At 41.6% G+C, this 23,783-nt stretch overlaps 1 protein-coding gene across 1 annotated transcript; it reads right to left on the reverse strand.

Annotated features, from left to right (window-relative positions):
* Nucleotides 1-6,430: 6,430 nt before the first annotated feature.
* On the reverse strand, nt 6,431-23,276 carry CPO (carboxypeptidase O). Its single transcript, XM_005874265.2, has 9 exons — nt 23,178-23,276; nt 17,383-17,482; nt 15,867-15,968; nt 14,815-14,919; nt 13,596-13,706; nt 12,450-12,540; nt 11,212-11,414; nt 7,572-7,656; nt 6,431-6,723 (listed from the first exon to the last, which is right to left on the reverse strand). The coding sequence occupies exons 1-9, from the start codon at nt 23,243-23,245 to the stop codon at nt 6,461-6,463; spliced, it is 1,128 nt and encodes a 375-aa protein (XP_005874327.1). The 5' UTR covers nt 23,246-23,276; the 3' UTR covers nt 6,431-6,460.
* Between the last annotated feature and the right edge of the window lie 507 nt (nt 23,277-23,783).

Below are 23,783 nucleotides of genomic sequence, written 5' to 3' on the forward strand. Positions count from 1 at the left end.
TTAAGTATCATTTTCCTCTGCACAGATTTCCCAAGCAATCCACCTGGCTGACCTCAAGGCTCTCTCCATGTGGAGGTCTCTGGCAAAGTCCAAGGAGCTGTAAACAAAAAATATATAAATAAGAGCCCTAGAAACAGAGGTTCAGCTCCCAAGCTACAAACACATTATGTGACACTTCTGAGAAGTCATTGCAGTCCTTCTGGCCCCGATCTTCCTGGGTTTGATCCTTCCTATCAAAGTGCCTGAGTAAACCTCAGTCAATAGCCTCTTTCAGGGGGAAGATATTTGCCTACCTTTTCTCTCATTCCTTGGTCCCTCAGTCTGTCCTAAGATGTCATTGTCAGGTCTTGGGAATTCCAGTATCTGTCTGCCTCACTAGTAATGCAATCAGCACGAAGACATTTCCTACGCGCGCGCGCGTGCATGCGTGTGTGTGTGTGTGTGTGTGTGTGTGTGTGAGAGAGAGAGAGAGAGAGAGAGAGAGAGAGAGATTCTGCCAATAGCCAGTATTCTCCTTCCTGCCCCTCCTCCCTATCACCCACCTCGCCATCCCCCTGGCTGCCTCAGAACAGCCCTGCCTCTCGAGGGAGAGACTGATTGGCTATGCTCTTCACCCTGAACAAGGAGACCTTTCATTTAAAAAGGAAGGATGTTTTCTATTCCCCTGAATTGGAATAATGAAATATTTCTTGTAAACCTGGAAATTAAAATGCAGACAATACACGTCCTCCAATTTCCTTTTATTGGTCTTCAAAGGTGAGCCCAGGAACAGTGGTAAATATGGATCAGGATAGCTCTTGGCCTGGAAGCATTGAAACTCCACCAACAGCAGCACCGAGTGGCTGCCTGGCACCTGGAAGGGCCCCTCCCATTTCCCCCGCACCCTCCGCTCACTTCCATCTCTCACCCTGTTTACAGTGACTTTGAGGATGGGAAGAAGCATTTTGAGGTGACACTCGAGCGGCTGTGTGGTCTGGAATGCATTATAATGTTATGTCTCAATTACAATATTCTTTGGTGGATGCGGAGGGCAGGCACAGCCTGGATCCAGCCTTAGAGTGCACTGCCACCTCCTGGAAAACCCTCTGCACACGAGGCCTGCGTCCTGGCCCCTCCGATGCCACCAGTGGGAAAACAAAACCTTGGTCAGGGCCTGTCTTTAGCACGGAATATCTGGGTGCACAGAGCCATCCTCTCTGGCCCCTTCCAATTGGAATGTGCCAACTCCTGAAGGAAACCAAAAGAAGTTGAAATTGTCATTTTAATTAAAAACAAGTCACTAGCCCTGGCTGGTTTGGCTCAGTGGATAGAGTGTCGGCCTGCAGACTGAAGGGTCCTGGGTTCGATCCCAGTCAAGGACACATGCCTGGGTTGTGGGCTCAATCTTCAGTAGGGGGTGAGCAGGAGGCAGCCAATCAACCATTCTCTCTTATCATTGATGTTTCTATCTCTCTCTCCCTCTCCCTTCCTCTTTGAAATAAATAAAAATATATTTAAAAATAAATAGAATTAAAAACAGGTAATGAGGTTGGGGAGGCCACTGGTAGCAGAGGCTGCTCTCTGTAAGTGAGCGCCTGGCACAGTGCAGTATGCCCTCAGGATCTTCCGAAGGAGCCACAACCTAGGGATGGGACTGAGGACCTTGGGGCAGAAGTCACCTGCTCAGGCTGAGCCCCAGAGAGGAGACCCCCCTGAGTTCTCTGGCCCCTTTGCTCCGGAGCAATTCTTTACTGAGATTCCACCTTACAGGCGAGTTGGGGTCACTAAGGAGGTGTCTTCAGAAAGTACCGATTATACAGAAAAGCACCTCTGAGTTTCCATTTAAACTCACAGCATATAAAGGCCTGTGCCTGACTGTGTCTGAGAGGCTCAGTGGGTTTTCTGAAACACAACTCTACTGATTAGAGCGGGTTCATTGTCGAGTTTTGGCTGGAACAAAATACATTGGGGCAGCTATCCCCCTCATTGCCATGAACAAGACGGCATAAGGGATTGCTTTACCAACAGCTTGCTTTGAAACACGGAGTAAATGATGGATTATCTGCATACAGACAAATAAGAAACATTGTCATTAACTGACTTCATTGATTTCAGCTAATTAACTGAATTGCTTACATTCAACTCGTGTCCCACTAAATCAGCAGTCCTTATCTTTTGGAAGACATTTTGAAAAATCTAAAAATTGATGGATCCTTTCCCCCAGAAAAGTGCATACACCTTGTGGGTGTGATTCAATACAGTCCATGGGGCTTCATCACCATCATTGCCAAAGCCGAAGCGATCTTATCAGCACTCAATTACAAACGACTTTGGCAAGCTAGCCTGCGTTTAAAGTTTGGGGCCTCCTGGTTATTTTGAGGCAAAGTGGGGGCCACAGGAATATTTGCAAATGAGCTGACCCTTGGGTTGGTACCAACAAGGAATGGCCAAGTGTATTTCCCCCTCTCTCCCACTCCCTGGCCTCGTATTGAAAGCAGGTTTAAATGTTCATCCTTTAAAAATCCCAGCTTTGCAGAGGCACACATCTGGAAAGCTCTGATAAGACCCTGCTTTGGCCTGGCTCCGGGAAAACAAAGGGTCTGCATGGCACCTGCTTGGACGTGTGTGTTCTTTGTCTTTCCCCCTGGAGAGCAGCCCTAATAAACGTGATTGGGAAGCACAGCCTTCCACATGGCAGGGAAATCAGACATCCCTCTTCTGACAGGCCCTGCTGGTGCCTCCGGGGACTGTGGTTTATGGAATAAGGTGCAAATCTCATGGCACGAAAGTGAGATGAATGGTATGACCTGCATCAACATCGTATAATAGAGACATACAGGACTGGTTCCTGGGGTTCAGGCTTCCAACCCAACATGGTGTCTTTGGCCCCTTATTTTCACCTTAATTGTCAGTTCCTGGAAGGACGCCGTTTGCCTTCCCTCCCTAGTCTGTTGGCAGAGGCTGTGCGGTCACACGCGCAGTTTCTGATGTGAGGTTCCAAACAAGTTTTCACCCTCCAGCTCTTCTTCTGCCTGGGACATGTCAGCAGGTCCCAGGGAACTCACTCTGGTTTCTTTCTCTGAAAGTGATAGAAATGCTGCAGTCTCATATTTATATAGTAATGTTCTTATTTTTTGTTTCTTTGGAATTTCACCAATTTAAAACTCATTTCTCTCAGCAGATGGGAAAATTGAAGCACTCAGAGATAAAAATAATGAACATAAACCTGGCACACAGTAATAACAATAACAGGTAAGTGGTGATTGGTTCTTGTGCATCAGTTTGTTTAGCTCGGCATATGCATTGTCTCATTCACTCTTCTCAACAACCCTATAAAAAGGTACAATTAAGATCCTTTCTTTTCAGATTATTTGAGAGAAAGTTCCCAAATTGAAAGAAGATCCAATGAGCTATTGCTGCAATAGGGCTGTGTAACAGACAACTGTGAGCTCTCAGCAGCACATGACAGTAGCACATTCAGGCCATGCGTCTCTGGGCCTGCAGGAGGTTGACTGACTAAGCCTGACTCAGCGAGGGTGATTCTGTTCCTTGTGTCTTCCATTCTTTTTGGACTAGGGCCTGGGTATGGTATGTTCTTCCTATGGTGGTGGTAGAGATGAAAGTAGCAAAGTGAAACACATGAGGCTACTTAAGTCTTAGGCACACAGGGACACTTCCACCTGTATAAAAATCAGCCAAAGCAAGTCACATGGGTCAGCCCAAAGTCAAGCATGAAATCATGGCAAAGTGGACATAGGAAAGGGTGAAGAGCTAGAACCCAAACTAGCAGGGTTGGAATTTGAACCAAAGTAGCCTGGCTTTAAAACCCAAGTTCTTATCTATGTTGTATCATGGCAACTTAACAAAGGGCCACTATTGTTGCCTTAAAAACTCAGCTTGTCCCTCCAAAGGCTGAGTGGATTAATGTAGACAAACAAATGCGAAAACTATTAATGAGATGACACGATGGAAGAATAAGAAATTGGACAGAGAAGGCGGTTGCAACTGTAGCAATACAATACAGTGACCAATGTTCACTATTTACAGAGAGAATACTTGCTCATATTTTAGGTCGCAATTTCAGAGCACATGAGCAGAGTATCCCACTTAATCTTCTGAGCATCTATACTGACGTGTCAAATATTCTGAGATTCAAAATCATTTTTAAGTAGTAATTTGGGCAGTGTACCCATTGGAGCCGTGAAGCCCTACCGGTTTGGCTCAGTGGATAGAGCATCGGCCGATTTGGGCAGTGTATCCAATTGGAGCTATGAAGCCCTACCGGTTCGGCTCAGTGAATAGAGCATCGGCCTATGGACTGAAGGGTCCCGGGTTCGATTCTGGTCAAAGGCACATGCCCGGGTTGCAGGCTCGATCTCCAGTAGGGGGCATGCAGGAGGCAGCCAATCAATGATTCTCTCTCATCATTGATGTTTCTATCTCTGTCCCTCTCCCTTCCTCTTTGAAATCAATAAAAATATATAAAAATTAAAAAAAAAATACAAATAGTGAAGTCCTTGACCTCAGTGGTTCTCTCCCATAACACAACTCACTGCATTTGCAGATATTACCTGGGCTCTTGGTATCACTTGCTTTGAACTTGGGAGCAAGAGGAACCAATATAAACATACTGATGCTCATGCTGCTTCCTGGGCTATGAATAATAAGGTCCTTTGTCTCTGACTCAGGAGTCTCATGTCTTCTAACATCCATGAAACAGCAACAAGCTAACTTCTTAGCTTTAAAGTGGGGTGAAGTTGAATCTCAGAAAGCCACAACACAGAATACTCTCAAGAATATGTTAGTTGCAACAGTTGTGAAATTCTCCCAAACCATTACTGTTTAAGACCAAGAAGTTGAAAACATCCATAAGAAAGATCAGTATGGTCATTCATCACCTACCTATCTTTGCTTTGAGGATCGTATCACAGGAAGTAAAAAACATGTCATGGTCCTTAGTTTCCCATATCTAGAGCCTTGTGAAGTCCCCCAAGAAAGTTATGATGTGTCCTAGCCTCTTGAAAGAATCCATGTGGGAGGTTGTAGGTAAGCTGATCACTTGCATTTCCATCTGTTCTCTTCCAACTTTATTTGGCCATAGGCCTAGTCTTTAGACATGAATTAAGCTTTGTAAATCAGAACTCCTATAGTACTCAGAGGTCCAAATTGTTAAGAGACCGTCTTAGAAACTAAACCACTGGCTAGGTTAAAACTCATAACCGGAATCTCTAGGCACAGCTCCCCTGTTTTCTTCTTCAACATGACATTGGTGGCCACACTACTTTTTTCTCTCCTGGCAGACCATTGAAGAAACCCAACCCTTTTCTCCTGACAATGCTGTGGTTGTGGAGTTGGCATTTTTATGTAAATAGCTGGTCTCTGATTCATTAAGCCTCCTTGCCCCTGACATTTCCCTTTCTGACCCTTATCAGCCACACACGGCAAAGTGCGAAGAAATAAAGAAGACAAAGAAAGGCAATAAAAGGGTTACAACCAAGAAGTATATTGTGACTGTGACCAACAAGGAAATTTGGAAATGGGTGACTGAACACCCAAGGATGCCCTGTCAGTCAGTCACAGCTACAACACTTGTTCAAAGCCTGACAAGTGCTTAGCACCATCTCAAGGTGTCACATAGGGATGCATAGGAAATGATGCTACCTTAAGAACACTTGCGGTTTAGTAGGACAAGATAGCACAATTAAATGCCTGTGTACCTGTAAATATACAATCTGGCCCTTGCTCACCTCTCTAATTACTCATCATTTCTCTCATAGCACCTGTCACAAGCTTCAATATTTAGTTTATTTACTTGTGTTCAAGATTATTATGGCCTTCTGAGCTGCAACAGCGTGTCCATTTCAATTATTTATGGCTACCACCCCCATTGGGATAGAAATCCCAAGAGGACAGGAACTATGTCCACCTTATTCACCATTATAACCCCAGAGCTTAGCAAAATCTACTTAGTAGATTCTAAAAAAATTTTGTTTGAATAAGTAAATAAAAAAACAACCACCAGCAACAGCTATATAGAAGGATTATATAACTTACCTTCTGATTATATAACTTATCTTTTGTTTTGAAGGCACAAGCAAATTTTCAAATAATTTAGATAGGGAAATAAAAATCTCTAAACCTCAGGGAAGCTGTCCTGAAACTGACCACAGATGTATAAGTGAACACAGCTAAGATCAGCAAAGCTGACCCTAACTGACCTATAGATTCACGAGCCATTGAGTTTTAGTGTGGTTTGGTTTGCAGCATTACTGTCGCAATAACTAACTAATATTATACTCTTTTTAAGTAATAAGAAATTAATGACGAGCAAACCAAACATTATAATTCAAACATGACTTATCTTTATTGAAATAGAAAGCATTTTTAGTTAAATTATTTGGTTCCTCTATGACCACAGACAAACACATTCTCTGCAACCATATCAAGTTATTGGGGCTGAGCAGGCCTGGGTGGGATGTACTTAGAAAAGAGACCTGAAGGACATCAGCAGGCTCAGCACCAAGGTGGTCGATGTCACCTTTCCAGCACTGTTTGAGTACCAGTATTTCTCATACACGTCATCCAGGATGGAGAGCACAGCCGCCGTGGTCTCCTCACAGGTGGCTTGAATCTGAGCTTCTGGCAGAACAAATCCGTATCTACCACTGTCTCTCAGCTCAAATGTGTATGAGAAGGGGATCCCAATGTCCAGAGCCCAGTCTCTTGAAGACCCTGATGTGGCATCTACAAATGAAACCGTGAAGGCAGAGTTAGAAATTGTACAGTGAAAGCACAGATTTCTATAAGCCATTTCCGGGATAAAGGTTCAATCCAAAAAAACAAACAACTCCATGTGATGGTGTCATGGATAGCTGTCTTCTCCCTCTCCTTGACATTAAGCCCCTGTAGGTCAGTGATTACATCTTGTTTGACCTCTCTGTCTCCCTACCCTCTACCCTCCCCACAGCACCTAGGATTATGCCTGGTACATAGCAAAGGTTTGGTTAAAGTTTCTGAGCTGCATCAAAGAATGAACCATCTAATATGTTAAGACAAGAGTAAACCGACATATAAAGGAACAGGAACAAAATGACCATCAGGAAAATATTATGCAAATACTATCTAGGTGGTCCTCTGGTGGGTGGAGGAGGAGGGTGGCGGTGGGAAAAACCAGTGCACACTTCTTTCAACTAAATTCTTTCCTTTTTTAGATCTTTTCTCCAGGCCCCACCTGCTCTGTTTTCTTTGCCTGATGGGCTCTCTGGGAACTGAATCAACTGACCAAGCATCACTGGAAAACATTCTTCCTATTAACTCCTGTGTCTTCTCCCTGCCAGCTCTTTTTAACTGAAGCCAGGGGGGGTTCTGGTCTTAGCCAGCATATTAAGTTTTTCTTTGAGTTCACACCTTATCCCTAGAGAATATAATTCTGGATTGGAACAGACTCCCTTTTATCTTGGGACATTTTGATTTGTAGAAATTCCTGTTGAGGAACTCTTCTCTCCCTCTTCCGTCCATCCCACTCCCCAAAGTCCACTGACTTCTTTTGTGCCTCAGAGACTATTGAAGAAGCGAGAAAAAAAGATACTTACATAAAATATCTACACTCGATCCAACTCTATAATTGGTTCCATGCTTTGCTTTCAGTGCATTTGCTGCCTTCTGTCCAACTTGTATCTGGAGGTGGGAAATGCAGAGACAGATATCTGGTGTTAAAAGTAAAATAAAAAATCCATAGGGTTTGGTATTTTGTCCAAATCCATCTTGAGAGCTCCAGACCATCTTTCTCACTTCCGGTTGGACATCTATACCTAGGTAGTCTGCTGGTACTTCAGACTCAACACACTCAAACCCAATAAGTGAGGGATTTTCATATTTCTGGCTTATCATGTTCCTCCAAACACATGTAAAATCATCTTTGACTCTTCTTTTTTTAAATAGTTACTGCCAAGTTTTATTACCAGTGCCATCATCTTATATCAGTCCCATTACCTCTGAAATGGACTATGACAATAGTCTTCTAAGGTGGTTGATTAAGGCCCTGGCATGTACGTGGGAGGATGGAGTTTGGGATAGGATACAGGGTTGGTATGGGAAGAGTTCAAATGGAAAGAATGTCAGTACCTAAAACATTAGAATTCTTATAGCTATTCTAATTTCAGAGCAGTTTAAAACAGGGCTATATATAGTCATGTTTCCCCTACATAATGATTGCCAAGTTGTCTATCATGCAGCATAATATTTATCATGATTTCTACACATTTTTGGTTTTGTAAATATATAGAGATTAATTACCAGACTTGGTAGTTGTAAATAATAGTGGAAGTGGAAACCTCCTTGAACAGTTGGCTTGATTCTGTGTCTGTGTGCACTTTGTCAAAGCTTACTCATAAGAACCTAAAACCACTGCTAGCCAGCTTCAGTTAGGTTGAGAAAAGGTGGGAAATTTTTTACACTGTCTTTTTATTGAAAATTCTTGAGATAAATGTTCATGCTAATTCTTCAGCACCTGAGACTGTAAGAGGTACATAATTAACTCAGTGTGCCAATTTCTGCACGTAGTACTAAAAGGTTGTCTGTAATTCCAAGCTTACTAGTAGCATTAGTTACCTTCCAGTAATGGTGATTTCAGGTCCCTCCTGCCTTCTTGCCCCCTCTAGCCTATGGCCAGAGGGCTCTAACCAGATGGTTAATCAGCAGCACAAACCTTGCAAAATGGTCACGTAGTATCTGTTTTGCTGAACCAAGAAGGGAATGAAATTCCCTAGAAAAATACTGGGGTATAATGGGCCTCTTTTTCTCTGCTAGTGCAAGGCCTGTCCCATCAAAGATCTATAATGGCCTGTCTTTGGTGGTTCATTTGTGTTTGTCACAGATCTCTTTCAGTAGAAAGTAGACAGCCATGACAAATTTCACAGAAACTGGAGAATACGGAGGGTTCTGGGCTTCTCATCTGAAAACTCTGTTTCTGCAGACCTCTTAAAGGAAGAAATGGAACTTCTAGGGCCAAGAAGTGAAGGAGAAATAGGACACAGTGGAATAAGAATCTAAATGGATACAATTCCTAGAAGTTGTAGACATTTCTGAGCCAGGGTGAGGCAGTCAGATGAATGTGACCTCTTGAGTCTGAGAGGTGTGTTCCAGCCCTGGCCTCACCATTCACTGTCTATAGGAGCTCTAGGAACAGAACTAACTCAAGGTCTCAATTTCTACGTCTCCAAAGTGAACTTATTATATTGTCGTGAGGGTCAGATGGGAGAATGGCTGTAAAATCTCTTTGTAAATTGTAAAGTCCAAGACAAATGTTCATTATTCCCACATCTTGCAAAATCTATATATATAAAAGGCTAATATGCAAAGTGTCCCCTTGGGAGTTCCACCTGGATACCAGGAGTTCGATCACTCGCTATGATATGTGCTGACCACCAGGGGGCGGTGCAGAAGAAAGAAGGCCCCGGCAGGCAGCCAGAAGACCCCAGCCAGCAACCGGAAGGCCCCAATCGGTCCTGATCGCTGGCCAGGCCTAGGGACCCTACCCGTGCATGAATTTCATGCACCGGGCCTCTAGTGACCACATAATACAACTGTCCAAAAACATTGAAAAATATTGGAGTACTGCTAGATATTTTTGACTCCTGGGGGAAAGGCTCCCTTCAGCAAGGCTCTATAGCGGTTTTTCTTTTTTCTGCCCAAAGGTGTTTTATGGGCCATGCTCCAGTGGGAGAGGGACAGGATGTGTGAGAGAACTCATGGGTGCCCAGGCCTCTGTGATCCTAAGAATGGAATAAGCTTAGTTCCCATCCATCCTGGCATTTATTGATAATGGATAATTTATTTAAAAAAATAAAAAAGATAAGCATAAAATAACAAGTGGTGGTCAGAATGTGGAAAATTGGGAACCCTTGCACATTGTTGATGGGAATGGAAAATGGTGTCACTGCTATGGAAACCAGTTTGATGGTTCCTCAAAAAATTAAAAATAGAATTACCATATGCTGCATCCACTTCTGGTTATATACCCAAAAAGACTGAAAAAGAGATTTCAGGAGATATTGTACTCCTGTCTTCATAGTAGCATTTTTCAAAATAGCCAAAAAGTGAAAACAATTCAGATGTCCATTGATCACAAATCATTTGTCTAATGAACAAAGAAAATGTGATCTATACATACAATATAATATTATTCAGCCTTAAAAAGGAAGAAAATTTTGACACATGATACAACATACAACATGAACATCATGCAAAGTGAAATAAACCAGTCACAAAAAGACTGATAATGTACGATTCCATGGAGATGAGATAGCTACAGCAATCAAACTCACAGAAAAAGAAAGAAGCATGGTGATTTCCAGGGGCAAAAGGTCAGGGACTGTTGTTTAATGGTATAGAGTTTCAATTACGCAAGATAAAAAGTTTCAGAGATAAAACGTTGCATAATAATGTGAATACATAACTGCTTAAAATAGTTAAGATAGTAAGTTTTATGTTATATATTACAATGAAAAATGAAAAAATAATTTTTAAAACAGATATAAATATTACAATCCTCAATTTACTCTCCCTTGGCCTTTGTCTGTTGTCCTCAGGTTCACCAAAGGGCAAAGAGCCTAGTTCTTTTCAGCAATTCCACCCACTGATGGTCAGGTAAACACAGCTCAGAGAAGGACCCAGATGAGATGAAGCTCACGTTCCCTGCCCGGGCCTGGGTTCCACTGGCACGTCCCCTTAAAATACTCCTAGGCAAGTACTAGAGGCACGCATTTAGAAGAAAATAAAGCATTGTGTTTAGCAGAGAAGAGCGCAGATATTATTTAGCCATGTTATTTTAGATACACCATATTCCACTCACAGCTGGCGAGTTCTTTAAAGCACGGTTCAAAAGCCATAATTGCTGAACGGAGCTTCAAGAGAATTGACAACAATGAGAGCACGTTCCTGCAGATTATTAACATAATCATCTCATTTATATTATAGACGAATACCTAAGATGTCTCCCAACTTGACATTTTGTGAAACAGGTAGTTAATTAATGAAAGTAAAGCAGCATTTAACCTGAAACCTTCCCGGCAGGCGGCTAGCAAGGTGTAAAAAGCAGGAGAGATAAAATAATAAAGAACAGAGAGAACAAGCAGGGCTGGAGCTAAAAATCTAGGAAACAGAAATCAGGGAAAGGAAAGCAGGGGTTCTACTGAGGTTTCTCGTCTAAAGCCTTCGGTGCTCAGGTCTTACCAGTTCTTTGTAGTTACTGGGTTTATTTTTGGTGTAGCCATAAGGCATGAGAATGAGCTGCCCAAAAGAGTGTATGGTCAGGAAGCACACAATGTCCTCTTTCTTGCTCTCTATAAAGCTGGAGACAGCTTTAGTTTCAGGTTCAGACACTGGTTCTGTCCCGCAGAATGTTAAATCTTGGCAGTTCTTAGATGCGCCAATACCTGGAATATACAGGGAACCACAAGGAAGGCATCATGATCTGTTTAGAGCCCACAAAGGGTAAGGAGTCATCCTTACTCAGGGCACCTGAGGGTGGACTTGGGGCTTGACCTTGCTTGTCTCAGTTCCGGTTAAATGAGTCAACTTGGATCATCATTCAAGGAGGAGCTCAGAAAGGCAGAAGGGCTGACATTTGGGTTTAGAAGTCAACCCCATGCTTACATGGCCTGGGAAGGAAGATGTAAAATGGAATGGCATTTTCGGTCATCGTGAACTTAAACTTGAGCTGGGTCACGAAACAAATGGTTGGGAACCAGTTCTCAGTTTCCTAAGGTCAGACTCTGACATAGTCTTGTTGGCCTAAGTTTCTCTCTCACTGTCTTACTGCTTTGAGTCTCCTTAGAGCTATTTTGCCAGTCCTCTGTGGCATCTCATTTAATGCCCATAGGACAACAACCTACCGATAGGATGGTATTACTATGGGCCACATTTTAAATAAGAGGAAACTCAAACAGGGGAATGAAGCAATTTTTCCAAGATTGCACAGTCACTAAGTCTGAATTTTAACTCTTGTCATTTGGTTTTTAATCTGGACTGCTCTTAACCATTCCTACCTCGTTATTTCCTTTCAATTCATTGGGCATGTTGAGATTCAGAAACCTGAAAATGCCTACAGGAGAACAAAATGTTGACCTTGCTTATGTCTGCCCTCCTGCTGTAAAATAAACTGCAAGGTCCATTCTCTGCTTTTTCTTCTCTTTGTGATAATTCATATATTTTGAAACAAAGCAATGGATTTCAAACATAGTCACACTGGTCTAGGTCTTCCTTGCCCTCGGTTAGCCAATCTCCCTTAAAGAGAGTCCTGTACTTGAATGTTGCTGCTTTTTAACATCATCCCTTTAGAGGGAACACATAGGACAGGAATCCCAGCAAGCTTAGCTGTTTCTTTTCAAAAGTTATATCTCTAGTAATTCACCTCTTTCATGGCTTCTCCATTTTTTCTTCATCAATTTATCTACTGAACATATACTTACTACACCAGGATACATTGAAATTTCGGTTGAGATCTGTCCCAAAACATGTGCCATTATTATGGGATGAACGGGATTTCCTCCAAAGCCGATCCTGTACAGAGGAACATAGGGATGTTGCCATTCTAAGGTCTCATAAATCACAGTGTTAGTAATGATGGGTGGTTCTCACATATGAAAAACCACCCCTGGGATTGTCTGGAAGAACTTGCCTTTAGCATGATGAAGCTTGCGCGTATAATGTTTAGTCTTACAAATAGGCTACCAACCCCCAATAACAGGAATATTGTAAATCTCCAAATTGGAGGGAGTCGTTTAGCTTTTTCCTCATGAGCAGATTAGCAGTGTTTGGTGGATGTGATCAGAGAATCATTTTTTAGGTCCAAGTGATACAGGATGAGAGGGAAATAGCTCGGCAGATGGAGCAAGGCTGTTCCAGATGTGTCAGCATCAGTCTCTGCGCAGCTTTGGAAGCAGGAGACTGATGCGTGGAGATGAGGATAGACACGTTTTGCCAGACAAGCTCAGAGGGGAGGGCTTCATTCACATACTGGGTGAAAGGCTATTGCAGATATGGGGGTCCCATGAGGGGCATTGAGGGAGTGTAGGAGGCTGGGCAGGAATGAATATTCTCTAGAAACAGGGGCTCTTATTTGTGGAGTAAATTTGCTTTAGAAGCATTATAAAGAAGTTGTCCACTAAATGAAAAGCTTTATGAAAAGTTTGCCCCCAATGTGAATGATCACAATGAAAAATGAAGGCTGGGTTAGTATTACACATCATTTGTGTCCCTTGTGCTCCTAGAGGTGGGAGACAGGGTGATGTAGGAATTTTATACCAATATAAACCCAATCACGTGGCAAGCAACTCACAAAGTTCAAGGAGATGGAGTTAGAGAAAATTTGTCTGGTTGGAAAACTTGGAATATGTCAAAACAAAATGTGTTGGATTTCAACTCTAAAAAGGCTTCTTCAGTGGACCTTAGATGGTTGGCTTAAATATCTTAGGTTGAGTTTTATCTCAAAGAGTATTTCTTTCTTTGCATGGCCACAAAACCTTTTATAACTGCAACGACTGAGGTCAGAAAAATGAACCTGAGTCAATATCTAGTTTATGAAGTCTTCCCAGGACCAAAGTCGATGTACTCGCCGTTGTCCAAGTGTAGATATAGCCATCTATGTTAAGCACTGGAAGCACGTAGAAGTCCAGGTTCTTAAGGAGCCTTCTTATCCTTGAGTTGTCTTGATAGTTTTGTAGAATCTGGAAATGTAAGAAACATTTGGAAACATCCTAGAAAGAGGTCTTTTCTCTTTTAATTTTTAAAGTGATTTCAATGTAATCATAAGAGATGACCACAACCTCTACTCTCCAATCAGCCTCAGTAGCCTCTTGGTTATGGTGGTGGTTCTCAAACATCAGTGTGCATCATAACCGCCTGGAGGACTTGTTAAAACACAGATTTCCTAGCTCCACCCCCACCCACTCCCCACCCCTAATTCACTATGTCTGAGGTGGAGCCTGAGAAGTGGATTTTCTAACAAGATCCCAGGTGTGTTGATGCTGTTGGCCTAGGAACCACTTGAGAACTCGTGTTGGTTAAATTCCTTATGTTTGGGTTTCTGAAAAGACTGACACAAAAAATATATTACTTTTATTTATTTTTTTATTTTAATAATTTTTTTCTTTATTGGTTAAGGTATTACATATGTGTCCTTATCCCCCCAATGCCCGCCAACCCTCCCCACTCATGCCCTCACCCCCTGGGTGTCTGTGTCCATTGGATATGCATGCATACAAGTCCTTTGGTTGATCTCTCCCCCTTACCCCCATCCTCTCCTACCTTCCTTCTGTGGTTTGATGGTCTGATCGATGCTTCTCTGTCTATATTACTTTTAAAGGTTCTTTATTCCCTTCAAGGGAGGGGTATAGGTAATAAGCAAAATTTCATTGTGCTAGGTATTTTTCATATGCTAATCTCTTAATCCACACAACAGACCCCTGAAATAGTCATTTTATACTCCCTTTCACAGGTGAAGAAGTAGGAGTTCTAGTGTTAGAAAATTTGCCCAATTCTATTTGAAAAGGCAGAGCCAGGATCACTCATCTCTGACTTCCAAGATGTAGTTTCTTCTGCATTTAGATATGTTTGTCTTCCAATAAAAATCATTTTGAATGTACTGGAAAGAAATCAGAATACCTCACTTTTCAGCGAAGATACTCATTAATTCCATTTCCCTTGGGGAGAAGGAGTAGCTCAGTAGAGAGTTGCCATGCCAACATGTGAATGAAGCAGGCTTTCTACATAGCCAAGACGTGACAGATATTTTGTGGGGTAGTTAACCATTATGAGGAAGCGAAAGACACTTACTTCTCTCACAAACCATTGGCAAAAAGCAGGGGCAATCCATTCCCTGGCGTGAATTCCACAGTCCATCCAAATGCTCTTCTTGGGGTTATTGGATGGTTGGCTGATCTGGAGGGAACATCCGTGTTCTATTACCAAACAGTCACTTACGATTGTAAGCCACTGTGCAAAGTTATCAGGTTTTTATTCCCTTTCTTACTCCACTGCGTGGTTTCAAGCATGAGGCAAGGATGCTGGCAGAGATACACACAATATGACTCTTCCTCGGCGACTCTTGCTCTCCTGTCTGTGACCTTGGCCGTTGTGCTTAGGACCACATGCTGAGTCCTCATGTCCCCCACCAAAAGCCAGATAGGGGGGCTGGAGACTGGGTTATCCCCATGACTATGCTATTATCTGGCTGTGTGACCTTGTACAAGTTACTTCACCTCTCTGGGTTTTGGTTTCCTCCATTATAAAATGAAAGAACCAAAACTAAAGATTTTCTATGATGTTTAAATGTTTTTCAAAAGAACACTATATATTTTAAAAACTCCAGATACACATGAAAGGTGAATGGGCTCTGGCTGACGTATGAGTCGGGGATTTCCCCGTACAGAGTCTGTCCTCTCCCACCTCTATGCAGGCATGGAGGTAAGCAGGCCTTCACAGAGCCAGCCCTCAACCAAATGTCTGAGGCCCTGTCCAGCTCCATAACTGAGGATTCTAAGTCCCTCAGTCTTAGTGAGAATGAGGGAGGCCTAGCATGGAGGCAACAAAGGACTAAGCCCTTCTCTTTCGGGGCCTTACTATTTGCAAGTTCTCCTCCATGGTCCCACCCAACCATTCCAAATTCTCTTTACCCTGGAACTTGATTCCAACCAGATAATTAATGCCTTTACGAGTTTTGAATTTTAAAAGCCCGTTTGGGGTGGAAAAGGCAGTCTTTCTGCATTGCCTCACTTAACCTTGTCTACATTTCTGACTAGAGCTGCTGAATAGTAAACAAATATCGCTGGATTCGGTGGGAGAGACCCCTCTTCCTCGGTGAGGCAGTTCTCAGCCTTCTCACTCACCTTCAGATAATACATGGGCCGCGTCTCATAGGTCATTCCTAGGAAATGCTGTGTCACCACTTCCGGGTACTTCTCGCTTATCAGGCTCATCCACTGATAGATCTGAAACAGCCAGGGAGGACTACAGCTATCAATCAGAAGATTGTTTGCTCACCTCTAATTAAGATAACGGCTTCTTTCATTAAGATACCTCATTCTGTACTCTTTGTTCTACATTACAACAGCTGTGTGCTAAACAAGCTAGACTATGAAACCAATAAATTATTACCTACCCTCTCCCATTTTCTTTAAAGTACTACTCTGCCATAAGTCTTAAGATACTCGATTGAACCTTACAAAGAAGTTACTGAGAACTTCAGAAACACTGTAGCAACAACACCTCCTTCAAAGGGCCAGGAGACTTAGCTTCCATGTGACACCCAATCATGCCAGAAATTTAAGGTCAGGCTTATTTTGTGGGATTTTCTTCAGTCTTTATGGATCTCAACACTATCCTTTGCTAATGTCCCTGGTTCCAAGTTTAGAGAAGAGTTGGGTAAGCCCTTCATAGAATATGCCAACAGAAGTTTCTAAATCAAGCTCAAGTTAATCATTTAGATTAAACTGGGCAGACCTGAATGGATGTTGATTTAATTACAAGTTTTACACCGTGCTTAGCAAAGAAGGGTCTTACATATTTGCCTGTAAGTCAGTAACTTGGGATTCTATAAAAGCGACTGGAATTCACAAATATAAGACATTAAAAAGTCATCACAGTCATCAGGATGTGATAGGATACCTCTTATACTTTAAAATCTTTCTTGTACTATTTGAAAAAATGTCTGGAAAATATTAGCATATTCCCAGATATTGCGAAAATAGTGGTAAAGCCTGTTTGGAGGGCAACTTGTACATTCATATAAAAATTTAGATGTGCATATCCTTTAATCCAGCAATTCTGTTTTTTAAAGTGTATACTTCAAAAAAGTTTTGCATAGTGTCACATATACTCCCCCCCGCCCCCCAACACACACACATACCCATTTGAATGTATAGTAGCTAATGTTTTACTGTAACTAGTTTTGGAAATCACCAAACTTATCTTAGTAGCAATATAAAGATTTCTTTGAAAAAAGTTTTCTTCTCTAAAGAACTGCTGAGTCTGCCCCTTGCATCCCACAAGAAATATCACATTTTCAGCTAATCATGAGTCAGAAGGCTTCTCCACCCCACACCCCACACCCATACACACATTGCCCTGCCCTGCTTAAGCTGGCTAAGAATTGACAAGCAAGAGTAAGAGTTAATTCTGGTCCATGTTCACACTAGCAAAACTGGTGGGTGTGTTCTCTTCTTCCTTTTGCTTTTTGTTGTTGATTTGCCTTTTTCTTTCAGAGTACCAGGCCACAATGCCCAGGCAAGTCTCCATCTCATATTTTGAGCCTCTCTAGTCAATGGATATGAACAGTGAACCATCCTCACCCATCCTAAAGTAGGTTGTGCCCACCACCAACCCCTGCCAGGTGTCCTGGCTCACCTCCCCCATGGGGTGGTATCTGTTATAGGGATAGGTCTCCAGGCTGCTCCATGGAGTTGCTGTCTTGTCCACAACCTCTTGTCTGTGTTGTGCTTGCGACCTGCAAAGGGAAGAAAGGCAGACAGAAATCAGGGAAGAAACTGGGATATCATGAGGGGTGGAAAGTTGGTAGAAAAGGTAGTAGAAAGCATTGCAGGACATCTGGAGGATAAAAGCCATTTATCTCCTGAAGGTAAATACTATGATCCCAGGTTCCTGGTGTTTTTCTTTTCTTTCTAAAGATTTTGTTAACATGGGCTAAATTATATTTTTATTATATCCTAGAAAATAGGCATGAAACATTTATTAGTCTAATTTTTAAGATTGTGTATCTGTGATTTGAACTAGGAAGAGGGCAAAATGGTATTTGCATGATCAGGCCCCTAGAAAATAAAAATTTTAGTGGTTTTTTTGGAACGGGGAGAGGAGAGGGAATGAAGCAAATGAGAAGGATATCTTTTCGGGCCTCGCCTTCCTCACTCCTGGCACTGGTTGTCCTGCCTGTCATGTCCTCCGGGGAAATGAGGTCATTGGCGATGCTTTCCCTACAGTGTTGGGACCAGGGGTGGTCAATGTCAGAGCAACCTGTTTCTTCCTTCATACAGTTCAGCAATCGTTTGGGTGTTTCTCTATCACAGTTGTCCTCTCGGTGGTAGGAGAGGAGAACCCTGAAAAGCAGGGCTGGTACCTGGTGAATTCCTGTTTCCGTGGGGCTAGCATTCCCTGGCAATTTCACACTATAGAAGGGACAAAGTAAAGGTAATTAGACACACACAAGCACCAACATTTGGCTTTCCTCCAGCAAACGTCTGCAAAATATGTGCGTTTGTTGTTTCCTAAGCCCAGCATTGAATGACAGGGTCCATGTAATATGCAGAAAAGTAAACTGTCTGGAATTTAAGTGAAGATTTCTGATATTAAAAGTGCTTATCACTTTTACGTGAAATGAAACACAATACTTTAACCGCACAAATCCACATACTTAGTTCAGGCAATGTCTAAACTGTATATATAGAGAAGGCAGTCCCCATTTCTATGCAATTTCTTGGGTGATGCATAATACATGTAGAGAGGGAAGGAAAAAGATAACTAATCCCCCAAATTATCACTAGTCTCATCTCACCTATGTAATGAAAAGATTATTGTACTTTGTGTATTCTTTTTGAATAAGAATTAATAAATGTCTAAGAGAAAATGATCCTTTGGGGTACATTATTAATAAATACTGAAGATCAAAGAATGTCTGATGAAATTTTGACTGGAATGTATAAAGAATCAAAAAAAAAAAACACACCACCATTAATGAATATTGAGGCAAATTTTGTATTTTACATACTTAGTAAGGAATGGTTTCATAAGTCTTTCATTAGCAAAGTATTTTCAAACTGTTTTTCCCTGCTTACAAAATTAACATATGCTTATCCAAAAAATTTAGAAAGCATAGAAAGAAGAAAAAGGAGGAGAGAAATAGAAAAGAGAAAAAAATAATCTTCAATAATCATATCTCTGTGTTAAGCACGGTTGATATTTCAACATATTTCCTGTCAGTCTTTTATCTGTGCTATTTTTTTCTTAAACACAGTACAGATTTTATATCTATATTTAATTTTCTATTCACTCCTTTGTATTCTGTATTCTACCAGAGACATTACCTCCAACCCATAAAAAGTCTTTATAAACATTATATTTAATGACTAATATTTAATTGTAAGTATATTTTACATAGTATTATTTATTTAAATACTAGAGGCCCGTAGCACGAAAATTCATGCAAGAGTAGGCCTTCCTCCCCCGGGGTGCCAGCACCGGCTTCCCTCTGGCACCCAGGACCCAGGCATCCCCCCTCCGGCCGCCAGCAGGCATCTGGGACCTGGGCTGGCTTCCCTCAGCCGCTTGCAGGCACCAGACCTGGCTGCTTCCCTCTGGCCCTGGCTTCGTCAGGAAGTACGTCCAGAATGATGTCTGGAAGAAGTCCGGTCTAATTAGCATATTACCCTTTTATTATTATAATTATCATCTGTGCTGGATAGTAAAGCTAGTTCATATTTTTGTTTTTTGCTAGTGTAAGTAATGCTGGACTTAATGACTTGTTTCATAAATCATTTTGCTCACTTCTGATGATTTCTTTGAGATACATTCCAAGAAGAATTAGTAGGTCAAAGAGAATGAACATTTTCAAGGCATTTGATTTATACTGCTAAGTCCCAATGATTTCTACAGATGCATACTTTTATTGGAAGTATGTGATATATATGAGATCATCTTAAAACAAAGATTACACAGCTCGTGGTCTTTGTTAGTTGTAGATTTTGTGGAACATCATTATATTAGGCATAGTGAATAAAAAGTTTAAAAATGGCAGCTGCCCTAGCTGGTTTGGCTCACTGGATAGAGCGTCGGCCTGGGGACTGAAGAGTCCCGGGTTCGATTCCGGTCAAGGGCATGTACCTTGGTTGCAGGCACATCCCCAGTAGGGGGTGTGCAGGAGGCAGCTGATCGATGCTGCTCTCTCATCGATGTTTCTAACTCTCTATCCCTCTCCCTTCCTCTCTGTAAAAAATCAATAAAATATATTAAAAATGGCAGCTAATATATATTTTGAGTTGGTAAGAGACATATAAAAATAGACATCATTTTATATTAGCAAATAGGAATGAATATGAAAACAGCCCATTAGGGTCAGGGTATCGGATCTGAAATGTTTTCCTCCCGTGTAGTCACAAGGAGCTGTCCACTGGGAGCTGCCCTCTCTGAGTCCCCCTGCCTGAGCTCAGACACTTCCATAATTTAACCTGGGCTTGGCGATTATTATTTTAAATAAATGCTTTACTGCATTTTCATTGTAGAATATTTGAAAAATAAAGAATAGTTCAGGGAAAGGGGAAAAATCACCAACAAAGATATCTAACTACCATTTTGGTGCATATTTTTTCTTATATTTTTCTAAGTATTTCATTACATTTTGTATTCTGCATCCTTCCTTTAGCACAAAACATGCATTTTCCTGTGCTATTACATTTTTTCGTAATCATTATTCTAAAGGATTAATATTTCATTCTTATATATGTCAATATGTATATAACCTCATATGGAACATTTAGGATGTTTCCGAATATTATAATATTTGATAAGATATCTGTAGGGAGCGGCTATAGGGTTAAGCCTCGGACTGACCTGTTGGCAAAGCCACAAACAAGTCCCAGGTTAGAGGGCACAGCCCTCTTAGCATAATTAAGCTTGACGTTATGGCCGCCCCCTAGATCCTAGCTGGGTAGCTAATGGGCTGTGGGAGGTGCAGCAAGTGCTGCCAAAACAAGTGAAACTCACAAGAACATTGTAACTATGGTGACCACTACCTTGTTTACCTCTGGCTATAAAATAAAGGCTCAGCTTGCCATCTGGGTCTCTCTCTGTGGCCTCAGCCAGGCAAAGGAGATCCACCTAGACCCAGCTTGTTCTCTTTGTTTGTCTTTTCTACATCTTTCGCCGCCCCGCCTCAGGCTCACCTAACCCTTGGCTGTGCTGGCCCGGCACAGATATCTATATATATATATAAAAGCCAAATATGCAAATTGTCCCCACAGAAGTTCGACTGGGAGACCAATTGCTCTCTATGACATGCGCTAACTACCAGGGGGCGGCACGGAATGAAGGAAGGCCCCTAGCGAGCAGCTAGGTGGCCCTGATTGCTGGCCAGGCCTAGGGACCCTACATATGCACCAATTTCATGCACCGGGCCTGTAGTTTATATTATAAGTGAGGCCACATCTCAGTGCATAAATTCTTTCCATACTTTTATTTTTTCAGTCTACGGTAGATTTGCAGAAGCAGGAATACTAGGTCAACAAATGTGTACGTTTTAAGGCTCTTGATATGTTTAAGAAGGATGATTTTTTTTCTGTCAAAGCCTTGTGAAAACTGTAAGTCTTTGTCTATAAATTATCTATAGTAATAAAGCATAATATGCTAATTAGACTGGAAAGCCAAACGACCTTCCGGACATCCTTTTGGACGACCTTCTGGATGAAGCCTGGGCTGCAAGGGCTGAGGCAAGCCGCCGCAGCTGCCAGGGTCGAGCCCCTTGCACGAATTTCATGCATTGGGCCTCTAATAAAGAACTAATCTTAGAAGGAAAGATAAATGCAGTATCTATATGAAACCAAGTAAACTGATGGAAAAAATAAGAAGGCAATGTTCAAACAGATTTTGACATCACACAAAATTCTTGACTCTCTATATCTGAAATAAAATTGTCTATGAACCTAAGGGCTAAGTTGAGGTCAGAGAGATGGTATTGGCAAAAAAACTTGTTCTGTGAGAGTAAGTTTAGTGCAAGATTATTTTAACCATGAAAGAAAAGAGGAAACACTTTATAACTACACAATCTTTGATGAGGTATACCAAATGAACAAAATACTGGGTTATGTATGAACAAGGGAAATAATAATTTATATGAAAACTATACCACACACACAAAGTTTTAAAATATATATTTACAGAAGTTATGATTCATTATGAATAAGAAAAGAACAGAAAACTGTGCATGAATGCATAGTTTATAAACTAATAAAATGAGTAATAAACAAGACAAAATATTTAACCTTATTAAATGAACAAAATGTAAAATAGGTCATCTGTTGGTATTTTAACTTATCAAATTGGCAAACACTTACAAAGCACTTTTATACAATGTTGCTGCAAGTGTAGACTGATACAACTTTTCTAGAAGGCAATTTGGCAATGTGCAGCAAGATTCTTACAATTTTCTCAGCTCCTGGCCCAGTAATTACAATTTTTATAACTTATATTAAGAAAATATTAAAAGTTTTGCAAAAAAAATATTGCTATAGCTGAATACTTAAAATGGTAGTATTTGTGAAAATAAAATAGAAATCAAATAAATATTCTATAGGGTAACAATGATGGAATACTATTTTCAATTATAATGTGTTTTAAATAAATTAGAAATGTCATAGGAAAATTTTTATCATACAATTTAACTGAAAAATTTTGGTAATAGTATTATATACATAAATAGCTAGATAGCTATTCAGAAATATTAACAGTAACCATCTCTTGGTGAAATTATTTGGTAGTTTTAGACATTTTAAGCATTTTTTCTTATTAATTACAATAATGTAATTTATTAATGAGAAACTATGTAAATGAAGGACATAGAATTTTTTACTCTAATTCCCTTTTCCCAATCACAAAACATGATATTTCTATTGGTATTTAGCATACATTGTGCTAGGAAATGTTTATTAGATATTTATTCATTTATTCAAAGATTATTAGAATAATGTTTAATGATGAAAGTTCAGTGTTTTTTATTATTTTCATTTTATGGTGGTGTGTTGGGGTAGGGAGAGGGGATAATCCAGCTGCATTTATCTTGAAAAAAAGTTTACATTTAGACCATCCTAATATATAAAGAGCCAGGGTCTGTCACGACCTAGATGACCGAACACCAGGCTAGGGTCCCCGGCTGGCGCGGTGGAAGTCAGTCCTGGGTCCTGGCTGCCTGCAGTGGCAGGAGGGAGCTGTGGGAACGGAACCATGCTGCCATTGGACTGGCTGCTGGGTCCCTCCCCCCACCTGCAGGCTCCAGGGAACCAGAGCCATGCTGCAATGGGACTGGACCCTACCCGAGGGGTCCAGGATTGTGAGAGCGTGCAGGCTGGGCTGAGAGACCCCCCGACTGGGCCTCTAGTCTAAATCATAATAGTCAGTCTCTCTTCCCACTTCCCACTCACCTATCATATCCCAGCCCTCCAGGTACCAGCATCCCCAAGAGGTAAAGGGTCCCAAGTAGAGGCTTCATTCTTCTGCAGACAGAGCTAGAATATTCTGGGCCTCTCCCACAAGTCAATGGATCAAGTGTCTCTAAGACTGCATCTAGGGATTGGCTCCCACAATAAAGATAAGACAAGTGGATGTCTCAGCAGAAACATATGTGAGCAATGGCTTCATTAACTCCATCATGTCCTGTGACGGGCCAGCTCAGCCAAGGGTTCGGTGAGCCTGAGGCGAGGCGGCGAAGGATTTAGAAAAGACAGGCAAAAAGAATAAGCTGGGTCTAGGTGAATCTCCTGTGCCTGGCTGGGGCCAGAGAGAGGGACCCAGACAGCAAGCTGAGCCTTTATTTTATAGCCAGAGGTAAACAAGGTAGTGGTCACCATAGTTACAATGTTCTTGTGAATTTCACTTGTTTTGGCAGCACTTGCTGCACCTCCCACAGCCCATTAGCTACCCAGATAAGATCTAAGGCTCTTCATAAGGTCAAGCTTAATTATGCTAAGAGGGCTGTTCCCTCTAAGCTGGGACTTGTTTGTGGCTTTGCAACAGGTCAGTCCGAGGCT

This window comes from Myotis brandtii, unplaced genomic scaffold (genome assembly GCF_000412655.1).
Source record: "Myotis brandtii unplaced genomic scaffold, ASM41265v1 scaffold43, whole genome shotgun sequence".
Classification (NCBI taxonomy): domain Eukaryota; kingdom Metazoa; phylum Chordata; class Mammalia; order Chiroptera; family Vespertilionidae; genus Myotis; species Myotis brandtii.